The sequence below is a fragment of the Macrosteles quadrilineatus genome, unplaced genomic scaffold (genome assembly GCF_028750875.1).
Source record: "Macrosteles quadrilineatus isolate MER2022 unplaced genomic scaffold, UCM_ALF_1.0 Scaffold_8__2_contigs__length_117827958, whole genome shotgun sequence".
Lineage (NCBI taxonomy): Eukaryota > Metazoa > Arthropoda > Insecta > Hemiptera > Cicadellidae > Macrosteles > Macrosteles quadrilineatus.
In genome coordinates, this window is record NW_026542601.1 from 2,407,613 (window position 1) to 2,422,582 (window position 14,970).

At 33.8% G+C, this 14,970-nt stretch overlaps 1 protein-coding gene across 8 annotated transcripts in view; it reads left to right on the forward strand.

Moving 5' to 3' along the window:
• Positions 1-2,695: 2,695 nt before the first annotated feature.
• Positions 2,696-14,970, forward strand: part of LOC129001721 (zinc finger protein neuro-d4-like) — a 78,670-nt gene continuing 66,395 nt past the window's right edge. For 6 of the 8 annotated variants that reach the window (XM_054429120.1, XM_054429118.1, XM_054429121.1 and 3 more), the window contains exon 1: positions 2,697-2,990. In XM_054429120.1, coding sequence (XP_054285095.1) covers positions 2,938-2,990 — 53 coding nt within the window. In that variant the 5' untranslated portion in view covers positions 2,697-2,937. Of the gene's footprint in view, positions 2,991-14,970 lie in introns of all 8 variants that reach the window. The other 2 variants (XM_054429126.1, XM_054429119.1) reach the window with 1 other exon arrangement.

Below are 14,970 nucleotides of genomic sequence, written 5' to 3' on the forward strand. Positions count from 1 at the left end.
TCATCCGGTAGAAAACAAGCTCGATATTTAACCGAATGCCTACCATATCGTTGTGAACCCAGCGCTATCCTTTAGTAGGTCTCCTTGCTCATAAGCATCTAGACTGCCAGTGCAATTCCTAGGATCGTGAATTAGATCGAAAAACCCCCCACCACCGCTCCGTGACGATGGCGTGACACCAACCATTACTGAAACGATACGGAGCTGAGTCATGAGCCTTGGTGGTGTAGTGGATAGCTTGCCGGGCTGATAATTTGAAGGTGCCGAGTTCGAATCCCGCTGGTAGCACTAACTTTTTGTCAACAAATTTGTTCATATCAGCAAGTTTGATTGGTTTGGTTAGGATATGACAGTTTAATTATATAATTAAAAAATTATAAAATTGAATTTGAGACATTTTAATTTTATTTTTAGAACAGACCTATTTTTCGATTAGTATACCTTCATTCGAGTTTATCATTATCAGCAAGTTTGGTTAGTTTGGTTAGGTTATGACAGTTCAATTATATTTAATTTTAATTTAACCTACAAATTATACGTTTTGACAGCGACAGTGATACAGATAACAATTTTCCGCGAACAGTTAGATAAGCTATGCTGATGCGCCGGTATGATTCGGAAGCGTAGATCCACGATCCTCGGAGTTGCACTGGCAGTCTAAAGGCTAGTCTCCTTGCTCACTTGAGAAACCACACTCCAGCATACTTGCAAATTTTGTTGTCTTTGTAACTTGCAGTGTTAATTTATTATTATTACTCTTTTAGTTTATTACTTTGTTATTACTTTTAGCGAATTTCCCATATAGGGAATAAGCTATTACCGTAGGTCTCATGGTAAGACCTAGACCCGGGACCGATTTTCTTTTTCGTTTTCAGGTCCCCAGAGGCCAAAAACACCATCCGTTCAAATTCATATCATATATATTTATATATATATATATATATATATATATTTGTATATATATATATTTATATATATATATATTTATATATATATATATTTATATATATATTTATATATATATATTTATATATATATATTTATATATGTGTCCGTTAGCGCGATAACTCGAGCAAAATTGATCCGATTTTGATGAAATTTGGTACAAACGTGTAAACCTACATTTATTCGAACGAGTTCGCGAACCAGCATAATCGGACTATGGGATCAGGGGTTTATGGGGGGTTTTATGGGGTAAAAATGGGTTTTTCTCATTTTTGACCCTAAAAACTTAAAATTTCTAAATTTCTCTCTAGACCATTTTGAAGAGCTTAAAAAAACAAATGATTTAGTATATTGAAGTATTTTTGAATGTTCATTGACTACGGAGAAAATTTAAAAAATTGTAAATTTAAAATTCCCATGTTATTCTTATGGAGAATAAATAAACTGTTCTATTTTGCTTGTTTATGGATATATTTTAATCAAATTTTGGCAATTTGGTTTATTTCATACTAAGCTATCAATATTTCAATTGAAAAAACACATCTCAACATCTTCCCCGTAGCAGCAAACCTAACTACTCACTAAAATTAATGTTATTTAAATAGGAAATAAATCTGAAAATTTATAGGGAATATTTTAGTAGAAATCAAGTCGGGTAAATGGAAATTCGCTTAGTATGCAGGTTTGCTGCGACGGGGGTATTCTAGTTAGTGCTATTGTAAATGCCATCTCTAACATATTATAAACATAAGTTATATATTGTAAAATGGTGTAGTGCGTTGGGAAATAATAAATAAGTAAAAGTAGATTAAATGAATCTCTCATTTCTATGATCAAAGGGTTTTCATGTTAGCGTTTCGTTGTGTTTGGAATGTCTTCTTGTCTTCTTCTATCCTTTCTTTCCACTGTACTACGTTCTTTCCATTCCAATCAGGCCAATCTGGAGGAGTGTCAAACTCGAACAGTTCCGGAACAAGAACCGTTCCACCCGTTCCTTTCGGGTCTCGGAAACGGTTCTTTGGCTCCCGTTCCGGATGTCGTTCTGCTATTTCTCGTACATTACTTTATGTAGGTTTTTTGTAGACTCGTGTCTTAGGTCATCCAATTGACCAGAGTGAACAAAGATTTACGAAAATAATTACCACAGATAGGCTACAATGTTTTACAAAAAAAAAAATATCATCGATTCATGACTGGAAATTAATTCCACTTTAAATTATCATTTCGATACTTAATCATATGAGTGTCTAATATATTTTAAACCCGGCTGCAGCCTGGATGTAAAGGCGGCCGTGTCTGAGTATGGTCACATAATTCTGTGGTAGGCCTGGGCCTGGCAACTCTGTCTATCAAAAATTGATCATCAGCAATCCCTCTATCGATTTCTGTAGACATCGCCAATGGTAATATGACTATAAGCCAACCGGTCCAACTCCAACATTACAATAAAACTAATAAAAATTAAACTTTACAATGGCCTTGGCCCCGGGCCCGGACTGGGCACAGAAAACCTTCCACCATGGGGCAAAGCCGTCGGGTCGGATGGTCTTGGTGCGTTCCCTTCCGTAACGTTTATCAGAACATAACTCAGAACAGAACCAGAACTACTAAGGTATAAAGACCGTAAAGTGGTGCAGGTTGCGCGACCGGAAACGGAACGACAAGACGGTTCCACAGTGGTTCCAGTTATTTTTAATTTTATCATTTCTGCTATTTCCAGTTCTAGAGAAAAGAAAAATAAAACGAACTTACAATTTTACAAACTTCAAATATGGCGTCTCTTCTCGAACGGGATGTCGTCTATACAATATTTACATTTATTTCAAGTTAATAAGCTTATACTCTTTATAAATTCTTTATCTTTTTCATTTCTAACCGGCGCACGTTTTAGTAAGTCAATCAGAGCCATCTCGTCGAAGCTCTGATAGTTTTGTTTCGAACAACTACTGTACAACGAAAGTTTTTCTCGAGCTTCATTTTTCTTTGTCAACCATGGCGACAGAAATCCAAATCGTCAACCCAGGAGTTTTGAGCAGAATTGAAAGGTAATTTTTTATAGTTATATTTGTTTTTGTATCAGGTTTCTACTTATTGCTTCAACCGAATATTATCTTTTACTTTGCCTAAACCCCTTTCATGTTTTTGGTCTTAGTGCCTTAGGCCTAGGCCTAATAGCCTAGTCTTAATAGAGGACTCTAAGTTAGTTGTGCTAGGCCTATTCCCTTGTTTGATGCCTAAGTGTTTGTAAGCTATGTTATGTAAGGAGTCCACCCTCGGTTTTACAATTTGTTAGTCTATAAGTTTAAGTTACCCTATTTGTTATTGGCCTATTCTATAGCCTACGTTGACAATAGTAGGCCTAGGCCTAGTCCTTACATGTGTAGGTCTACCGGTAGCCTAGTCAACATTTCAATTCTGCGCCAGCACTAGCGATGGGCATCCATAGGTAACCATCGATGGTGACATCAATGTAGGCCTATGTTTACCAATAAAATTGCCTCGAAAACTGATGCTAGGCTTAACTTAATGCATGTTTTTTTTTAGTTTTTCATCTGCTCTCTGTTCTGTCTTAAGCTTAAGTTATTCCCTACCTATAAGCGTTCTCTACTAAGTAAGCATTATTTAACCCTAGTAGTGGCCAATGTTAGAAGTGGGGACGGCCATCCGATTTTGCAGACCTTTTTTTGAAAATTCGTAGAAATTAACCCTAGCAGTGGCCAACCGTCGTCTGGTGACGGTTTGACGTTGATGCTTAGAATGGCCAGCCGTTGTCTGGTGACGGTATGGGCCGAAATTATTTTAACGGTAAGAAAAGACTAAAATTACCCGAGCAGGGTAAGCTAATGCCACACAAGTCGTGTTTTTCCAGTTCCCAAGTGTTGGCTGCAAAAGTCGTGCCGTGCCGATAATTCATTTGATTCCTAATTGTCGTGACATTGTTATATGGCTACCTGCTACAGGGTTTGTTTATGTAATAAAATGAAAGTTAAGAATGTGATCTTTTGAATGGTAGTTCTCATCTGAGTTGATTTTTTTTACCCTTAAAATAATTTTGGCCCATACCATCGCCTTACGATCGTGGCCATTCTAAGCACCAACGGTGAACGATCGTCCTGCGAAGTTGGCCACTGATAGGGTTAACCCTAAACCTGAAGCTGGTTAATTATTGACCACTTAAACACGAGCTGCAGTGGCGCTGGTCAATTATTGACCAAGACGTCATGGGTTGGGTTTTTCTATTGTTAAATTATTAAAACAGGTTTAAATCACAATGAATCTTATAGGCCTAGCAGCCTACCATTAGAAAGATGAGATTCTAAGGATTCATTTTCATGTCTAAAACATTATTGAGCGAGTGTTATGTAGCGAGAAACATAGTCTGAAAATCTGAAATAGATATTGGCGGTGGAAAGTTTTGGTCACCTGACTACAAACACAGCTGTTTTTGGCGATCGACAATTTAATTGTATAGGCCTACAATATCATTATATATTCTTTTTTCATTTAAAACAGCCCAATCAAGGATCATAAAAGAACCCTTGGTTTTGGTGAATACCAAGCCTATTGAGCTTGTCACAAGTACAAAATTTCGTGGTCTAACAATAGATAATAACTTGGATTGGAATAAGCGTAGACAACATTTTAGCTAAAATCAATTCTGGTAGGTACGCACTAAGAAGAATGGCAGGGATGTGCAGTGAATCCACTCTTAAAATTATTTACCATTCATACATTCATTCACACATTTCATTTGGAATTTGTCTGTATGGCTCATCTAAATTAGAAAATCTAGATAAAATACTTAAAGAACAAAAGAAAGCAATTAGAATAATAAAAAACCTACATCCTGGTACATCATGCAGGGAACATTTTAAAATGCTAAACATATTAACAGTTTATGGTCAGTTTATTTTAGACACTATTATGATATTTTTAAACAATAAGAAGGATACAATTTTAGAACAAGAAATACACCATTACAACACGCGAAAAAAGAATAAAATCATTCCCACTCACCATAGATTTGAATTTTACACAAAGAAGCCGACTTACAAAGGAGCAAGTTATTTTAGAAAATTGCCAAAAGAATTAAAGTGCCAAATAAACAGTTCCAAATTTAAACTAAAACTAAAAACTTACTTGGTTTGCAAAGTATTATATTCCATGGAAGAGTATATGAATAGTTAAGCAAATGTTAATTTAAATTGACACTATTCAGATTTACTAACATGTACTTTTGTATGAATAAAGATATTTGGATTTGATTTGATTTGATTAATAAATTCTTCAAAATTTTACATTTTGGCGTAAATTAAGTTAGCCTACTCAGAAATGTTAGAATTCAACTAGGCCTACATATAAACTTAACTAAATATTTTCAGAAAGATCTTTTTATATTCTATTATGCAGTATCTTACCATTTTCTGTTGATGCATTCAATGATTTCCTAAATGACAACAACAATTTGGTAGTTTTTCAAAAAAGAAAATATGTAGGCTATGTAGAAAATATGTATTTCTTTTTTTATAATTTTATTTTTATGAGTATTTCAAAAACATTGATATCCCTACGTAGGGAATCATATTTCACACAACCTTTACCTACATTTAAATAAAATGTGTAAACAAATATTTTGTGGTGTTCTTGTGGGCTGCTTTTTAATTTTTTTAATTTTCATAATCCAAAATTTGCAAACCTTTTGCTACTACGCCTAAACGCATTGCTGGGAAAAAAATATTTTTATATCATTATATCCTAGGTAGGTACATTTATCACTGAAAAAGGAAATACGCATATATGTGTAGGCTACCTACTTATATTCACAAACAACTGTTTTGTGGCGAAATATATGGTACCACTGCAAAGGGCCAAAATATACCCGCCACTGGTGAATAAAATGACCGCCAGATCTAGGGTTAATAAAACCCTCCAACTGGCAGGCTTAGCCTATAATAGTCGCGGTAAGGTGGTTTCTGTAGTAGGCCTAGCAATGAACTTCACGTTAAGTTAAATCTTATATCATTGATTGACAGGTGATTTGTAACAAAAATCTATTGTAACAATAACGACCAAAATATTGAATAATAAGAACAATAGGCCCCTAAGTTAATTAAACTTTAAAAAATGCTTTCTCCAGAAGCCATATCGGTAATACTGAACTTAACTTATACTAGCCTACTTATGTTAGCCAAACTTAAATTGTATTTTTTTACCTTATCTACCAAAATTAGGCTATAAGTTAGACCTATTTTAATAAGCACTTTTTTCTTCTGTAACTTTTGGGGAAACGTCTATTTCACCCTGAAAATCGCAATTGAACATCGCAAAAAGCACTAGAAATCATAGATATTTTGGTTGAAATTTGAACATTTTCATTTCATGTGTGTTTCTTATTAAAGTCATACAGTAGACCCCCCTCTTAAGCGACCTTGTATCAACCGATAATCGGATTATCCGCCTTTGATTGTAAAATAATAGTTTGTTTTAACCGACCTTGCTTTGAGAGCAGCTCGGTTTAACCGCCGCTTTCTAGGAATCTCGGCATTTCCGCTCCCACGCTCGGCTATGGGAACTGAACCATACGCTTATCTCCAGAGGATATGACTAAGAATGAATAAGTTATTTTGTATAGATCACAAAAAATATAGCATAGCCTATTGTCAGTTTGTCATCATCGTTCGTAGCTCGAGCATATCTGATCTGATTTGTTATTTGTGCGGCAAATTTGTAACATAATAAAGTGCGTTAAGATTTTGAGAACTGATTATCTTATCGCTGGAGTAAACAAATAACGCAACTTGTAGGGAGGGCAGGGAAGGGGGTTAACAACTCCAAGGTCAAGATAGTTTTTGTGCCTCAAGCCTCCAGTGAGAGGCTATAAATGAACATCCTGTCATATAACAAAATGGTTGCTTGTATCTTTAATTTTGACAAAAGGTTCTGTACTGTATTATGATGGATTTGGAAAGCATCAATTAATACATTACAGTACTAAAATGATTAAAATAGGAATTTTATTGACTCTTGCCTAGTATCATAATATATTCCACTGAAAGTAGGCCTATTTGACTTTTTTAACCATGTTTTGTGTTTATTTGTGACTTTTCTATCAATACGAAAAAGGAGATAAGAGCAGTAGTATGGCTTCAAAATAATGATTATATAATTCCAAATGAATAGCACTTCATTATGTTATGATTTTAGGGATTGCCCGTTTTAACCGACCTTTTGAGTTATCCGACCTAGGTCCGGTCCCATTAGGGTCCGTTTAAAAGGGGGTCTACTGTAACAGACCCCTTGGTATTTAGTCTATTTCAAACACTTTTTTGGCAAATGCCTCTTTTACCGGGAGTAAACCAGGTTTGAAAATTGTAAAAAATAGTAAAGTGCCAAAAATACCAAATACCCTTTTTTGGGTAAACCAAATTGAATATAATCCAACCTAACTTAATTTAGCCTAATCTAATTTAACCTAACCCATGGCTAAAAGTGCCAAACATGGACCTAAGTGCCGAAAATGACCGATTTTGGGTAAACGAAGGTTAGGTTCTAGGTTAACCCTTAGAGTGCCAGGCGAGAAATAAAAGTAACGCTCAAAAAATGCCGATGATTTTTCCCGAAGGTCGCACTAAAAATGCCGAGCGCCATCTGGCGATTATTAGGTTAAAATTTCGTAAAAATCGAATATTCGATATTTCGACCAACGAAAATCGATGTATCGCATCTAGTAACTTTCGACTCAATGTTAATATATGGGTTAAAAGAATCCGAGTATCCATTCGGTTGTTATGACAACTGTTCGATCATTACGAAACGTCCGGTCAGCCGGACGTTGGCACTTTTGGCTCGTTCTAAAAACGTCCGGTCGGCCGGACGTCGGCACTTTTGGCTCGTTTTAAAAACGTCCGGTTCCCCGGACGTTGGCACTCAAAGGGTTAAGTTAGGTTAGTATTAAGTTATTTACACATTTACGTTTGTCATTGTCACAAAATGAGATGATATGGATAGTAAAAAAGTGTTAAAATCAATAAAAAAAAAAATTGCTTATATTGGCACAGGAACTAAAACTAATCAGAATATCAAATTTATATGCAGCAGAGCTTAAAACCTTCAATTAAGTTAGTAAATATTTTCTATTTTACATGTCACCAAATACAGTTAGGCCTAATGGTAAACAGTCCGGTACCATTTTTATTTTATGTAAAATAAAAGTTAATGTTACATGAAAAACCTAAAATAAATTATAACCTTTAAACACCATTAGTTCAACAAATCATATATCCTATTTGAAGGTTAAATGATTATTAACTTATATTGGTAAAAGTAAAGAAGAAAAGGTGAAAAACAGCTCCACTTTGTTTCAGAGATTGAAAAAAATCACAGTTTAAATGTATCTATGTAGTTTGACTAAATAATAACGACTAAAACTAAAAAGTAGATAGCAAATCACATCCGCGGTTTCAATAGCTTTAACCCTCCGAGCGTCAAGAGTCTACGTGTAGACGAACAAAACCCCCTGTGGGGCGTCGAGCATCTACGCGTAGACGAACACGCAGTGTTCCGTTAAATTCGTTCTAAATCCAATTCGACACAACGGGACCTGATTGATATTAGTACAGTATCACCGTTTACGGCAGAAGTTGGGCTTTCTCCCAATGTCTGTCTCGAGCCACTAAACTGTATGTAGCGATTGTAGCGCAGCTGTAAACTTTGTCAATGTTTTGTTTGTTGACGTTGACAGTTGCTTGTTTACTAACACTTGTAAATGGTGGATTGTTGTTTTAGATGTCGTGTTAATTCCTAAATATGGATAGTAGTGATATTCGTGATTGTTTATTTGAGAGTGGTAATGAGTTAGATGATCCTGATGAAGTGGACATAGACAGTGATTTAGAAATAAATGAACTTCCAACATCAGATTCAGACTAGCCTATATTATTATCAGATTCTGACCATAAGCATGGCACAGAAAATCACTTTTACACCTATAACTTTTTTTTACTATACTTTACCTATAATAATGTTTACGAGAGGTCATCCAGTGGTCGAAACTCGACCAAAAATATGTAATGTAAACTTACTCACTTCTCTATTTTCACCCCACACTGTAAATAAAACATGTGATTGGAGTTTCTTCCATTTGTTTTGATTTTCTGTTTATATTTCGTTGTTATTTCGTCACCAGCATGGCAACGCATAAGATCCATGTTAATTTTTTCAAATTTTTAAACTCATTTTTTGTGCTTATCTTTGAGCCTATTTAAATTTATAAAGGGATTCTGCACACCTACAGGAAAATAGCTTTCTAACGGTATGCGTAGATTTACCCCACGATGCACACGAGCTGAGAAAAAAGGTTTTAAAGAAACATGCTTGCCTATTAATATATAGATAGATATATTTGTAATCTACATAAAATTTCAGACAATGTGGCTATCTTCAAATAGTTGTAGGCCTAGAAATGTTTTATTTTGACTTAGCGCAAAGCTAAACTTTTTTTAGATTTTTTATATTTTGATTTTTTTTGTGTATAATTTATAATTTTTTTATTATTTTTTATTGCAAATAACACCTATATTATTGTAGCCCATGAACCTGTGAACAAAATGATATACAAAACATCATAGTTTCTGACATTTAAATAGGCTCTAGGTTATGTTTAATAATGATCCTGCAAATCAGTAAAAAACAGCTTGACACCAAGGCGTTTTTGCTTGACGCTCGGAGGGATAAAATTAGATATTTTGCAACTTTTTTGCCGCTATGGGCGGAAAATCAAAGATGGCCAGCGGTCCAGCTGACTTAAATTTTTAATCAAATTTCATTCAAAGTATCAAACTAGCCAATCTCTTTCCTCGTTAGCATAATTGTAAAAGCTACTGGGTTGGTAGTGATGTGGGCCGGGTAAATACCCAGTGGATAAGGAAATTCATCCCGGACCAGGGTAAATGCCTAAAAGTGTGAGTAGGCCTATTTATACGGGAAATAGTAAGGGTCTCACTGGAGTATGGTAACACATAGATTGCTAAAGCACCAGGCACCACTACACTTTAAAAAAAAAAGCTGAACATTTTTGTACTACTACAGCAAGAGATAAAAGCACAAAAAAAATAAATTTACAGCAGAGACAATAATAAATGAATCAGAACATTGGTTTAAAATAAATGGGCTGTGCTGAATGACGGAACATAAATTAAACCAAAATGAAATTATGACACTCAAAATACCTGGGTTTCAAGTGGCTACCTGGTTTGCTAGAACTGATTTTAGAGGAGGGGGCGTTTTAATACTGGTATCAACAAATATCAATTTCAAAAATGTATCATTTAATTCTTTGACATCACTTAATCAAGATAAAATATTTGAATCTTGTATAACTGAAATTAAAATTGGGAAAGAAAAATTTTTAGTTGTGGGTCTTTACAGAACCCCATCTGATAATGCTGAAATCTATCTAGACAAATTAAATGAACTGTTGCGAATTTTAAATAAAATTAACCGTAACATTCTACTGGGGGGCGATTTTAATATTGATGTTTTGAAGGAAGACAAAAAGAAAAAAAGTTTTGTGAATATAATACAAATGCATGGTTTTCAATATACTATTAAAATACCAACTAGAGTTACTGAACATAATGAATCAGCTATTGATAATTTTATCACCAACATAGATGACAAATGTTTTAAAGTAGAAAGTTTAATCACAGCTTTGTCAGACCATGATGGACAACTCTTCAAAATTTTAAATTTAAAAAGTAAAAACAATATAAATTCTAAAATACATAAATTTGAAAGAAGATTTAAACCTGAAAACATTAAACTCTTCATTCATGATCTCTCCAAGGAGGATTGGACAAAGCTTTATAACTGTAATGTTGAAGACAAATTTACTTACTTCTATAACACACTTAAATATTATTTTGATTTACATTTCCCAAAAACTAAAATAGTCACGAGTAATGTAAATAACAGCTGGATCGATGATGAAATTATCAATGAGCACCGTCAATTAATTGCAGAGCACCAATTGTACAGGAATGATAGAAGTAACATTAAGTTAAAGAATTGTATTAAAGAACGTAAAAAAAGATATAGAAAAATTATAAAGCTTAAGAAAAAAAATCATTTTAACAATAAAATTATGAACTCGACCAATGTTAACAAAACTGTTTGGCAGATTGTGAACTCTGAAACTAAAAGTAAAAAAGAAAGGTGCATAATAATGTTATACTAATGCAGAATGGTGCCGAAATAGAGGACCCATATGCTGTTTCAAATATATTAAACAATAATTTTGCTGATATGGTGGAACATCATGTTTTACCAAATCTGAATAAAACCCAAACTAGTTCTGAAAATTTTGCTTCAAACACTAAGTTTAAGTGCAAAACAATTGATGAACCAATTTTAATATCCATAATAGACCAATTAAAACCTAAATGGTCATCAGGTTATGATGAAATTCCGATTAGAATAATAAAAGAATCTAAATCTGTTTTATTAAAGCCACTTTTACACGTCATTAATACTTCACTTATAACAGGTGTTTATCCTGATAAGCTGAAAATTTCAAAAATTATCCCGGTATATAAAAAAGGAGACAAAAAAGATCCAAATAACTATCGACCATTGGCAATTCAACCAGCTCTTTCAAAATTATTTGAAAAATGCTTTCTTTTTCAGCTAGTGGATTATTTTGAAATTAATAACTTATTAGATAAAGAGCAGCATGGTTATAGAAAAAACAAATCCACCACTACAGCACTTATATCTTATATTGAAAATGTGTTGGAAAAGTTGGATGAGGACAACAAAGTAATTGGTGCCTTTTTGGATATGTCCAAGGCATTTGACAGCGTGCACCATTTAAAGTTACTAAATAAACTTAAAATGTATGGAATTGGTGGCAAAGAGTTAAGCTGGATTGAATCTTATCTGGAGGGACGCCAACAGTTTGTTAACATTGTTCATTTAAGTGGGAATAAAATGTACCATATTAAATCTGAGGTTAGGACAGTAAAATACTCAGTGCCACAAGGATCAGTGTTGGGCCCATTCTTGTTCTTGTGCTACTTGGGAGGGATGCCAAAACATTTATTTGAACATGTAGAAAATAATACTCTGTGCTTGTATGCAGATGACATAAGTATGTCGATTTATGATAAGAATATGGAGCTTCTTATAAATAAAACTCATGATTCACTCACAATTATTAAAGATTACTTGAATGAAAAAAATCTTTTACTAAATGAAAATAAAACAACGTTCATTGAGTTTGAATCAAAAAAATCTAGAAAAGAACTGTTTAACAATTTTGTTTATGAAACTAAATTTTTAGGCCTCACCTTAAATAGCACACTTAATTGGACCTCACATGTTGACAACTTATGTAATAAAATCAGTTCAAGTATTTTTGCTATTAGACGCTTATATCCATTATGCAACAGAGAAATCTTAAGAAAGGTTTACTTTGCTACTATTCACTCACATATTTCTTACGGTATAGAAATTTATGGTGGAACAAGTAAATTCAATTTAAACAAAATTTTACATTTACAAAAAGAAGCCATTAGGTGTATCCTTAATCTCGATATAAACGAATCCTGTAAAAATCATTTTAAAGAATTAGAGTTCTTTACCGTTTTCAGTCTCTATATTTATAAGACGATAATGTATGTTAAAAATCATGAATCAGAACTTCAAAGACAGAAAGACGTACATAATTATAACACTAGAAACAAACTAAACTTCATAACTAAAAAACATAAAAAAGAAAAATTTAAGGAAAGTCCTAATTATATTGGAATCAAATTCATGCATTCCCTCCCCAGCAGTATTAGAAACGAAAGTAGCGTAAATAAATTCAAAAATAAACTTAAGGGGTTTTTAATTTATAGCGAATTTTATAGTTTAGAAAGTTTTGAACACTGTAACAAAAAAACTGTATGACTAAGCAAGTAGGGAAGTAGGTGAAATCATGTGAAGTAGTTTTAGGTTGATGACACATTCATGTACACTTGTTGTATGTATTGAATAAAGATTTATTGATTGATTGATTGATTGATTGATTGATTGTCAAGACAAATTTAATTCACTTCAGAAGTATACAATATAGAGATGGTGAAATAAAGATGACAGTTGGCACAACGAGTTAAATAATCAGAAATCTGTGAAATTATTAGGTGTAATATGCGATGAAAATCTGAAGTGGCATGAACATATTATACAGTCTAACCTTGATATAACGAACCTCCCTTGATATAACGAATTTTTTTATATCCCCTAGAACTCTCCATAAGACACAATGTATATTTTACCTCTACATAACGAACAAACCATAACAACGACCTTGATTTAACAAATTTTTCGTGATTTCGGCTAAAATAAGACACCTCAATACAGTGAATTTATCATTGTCAGAACCTCTACATTGCGAATTTAACCTCTGCATAACGAATTGTCTACGTCTTTCCCTCGATATAACAAATCCCCCACCCAATTATTGTTTTGGGAAAATCTGTTTCTTTACCAAATGAAATGGAAAGGTCACGTCATCGCTTGCGGTAACATTCGTCTCGTCTGCTCCGTTTTACATCCTTGTCTGCTGTCGCTGCGCGCGCTATGTTGCAACTGAGAACTGATTTCATTCGATGAGGACTGATGACGACGTAATGTGTAGTACGGTAAGCTGTGATTGGGTGATAAGTAAATATGGTGAATTGTACAATTTTTGGATAAAGAGAAGCCTAAGAAAGAATATAAAAACAAAACCAAAGAGAAAGAATAGCAACATCGTTATTTTAACATTCCTTTTTCGAGTGTTTTTATTATCTTTAATTTGGCTATGATTATACACTTTTATAATGACATATCTAATAATTTATTGTTTTCAATACGATTTGTTTCAACTAGCAACACCAATGCTATAGTTAATGATTATTATTGACATTCCTCTGTTGTGATAAAACAGTACTGTACTGTAAGTAGATTACCGGCCTATCGCGAGCAGTAGCTTACAAAACTTTCTACTGTTTTGTTTTGTTCTTTACATGGTTTATGACTACGCAATACAGTGTTTGGCTAGGTTTTAGGAGGGTTAGAACAAGCTGTGATTTTAAACTTACAGTTTTTAGCCTGTACCAAGGTCAATGCCATTTTCATGATTGCGCAATATTCAAGATCCCTCCCCTTTTTTATGCCGGATAGTTTAGGTTCTACTGTACTGTAAAGTATTGTAGCCTATGCTACTTAAATTGTGTTTTAATGATGTCCAATTCCGACCTATATTGACCGACGCTGGTTCTGAACCTCGACTTAGCGAAATTCCTGCAAACATAACCTCTATATAACGAACCTCGTTTTAACAAAATCCTTGATATAACGAATATTCAGTTCGGTCCCTTCAGATTCGTTATACTGAGGTTGGACTGTACCAAGAGACTAAATACAATTTTGTTTTAACATGAGCTGCCTTGCACACTGTACCAGCATGGAAACTAAACTAATATTGTACCATAGTTATTTTTATCTGATAGTGAAATATGGAATAACGTTATGGGGTTCGTCAAATTTAATAAAAAAACGTTTTTAAAGTACAACAGAAAATCCTGAGAGCCATACCCTCAAACAGCCTGGAAGCTCATGTAAAGAAAAGATGTTTAAAAGTTTAAAGACACTTACAGTACCATGTATATACATGTTTGATGTTCTGTACCATGTTAAAAATACAGATATATCCTTTTGGTGGTTGTGCAATCTTAGTAGGAAGTTTCATTTAATGATTTTGAAATTTTTTTTGTGTCCCCCCAAAAGGGAGGATTTGGGGGGCAACTCAAATATTTTAAATGTAAACCCCCTTCAAGTGACACCTCATTTTGAAGTGTTTACAAAAACTTAAAGAATGGTGAAAACTAGGAATGGTCGCTGTCTCTTCTCTATCCAAAATGGTAGCCCGTCAAATGTTGTGGAAAATCAATAGACATATTGGTTCTTAATGGTAATATTGGCTACCATTTTGGATAGAGA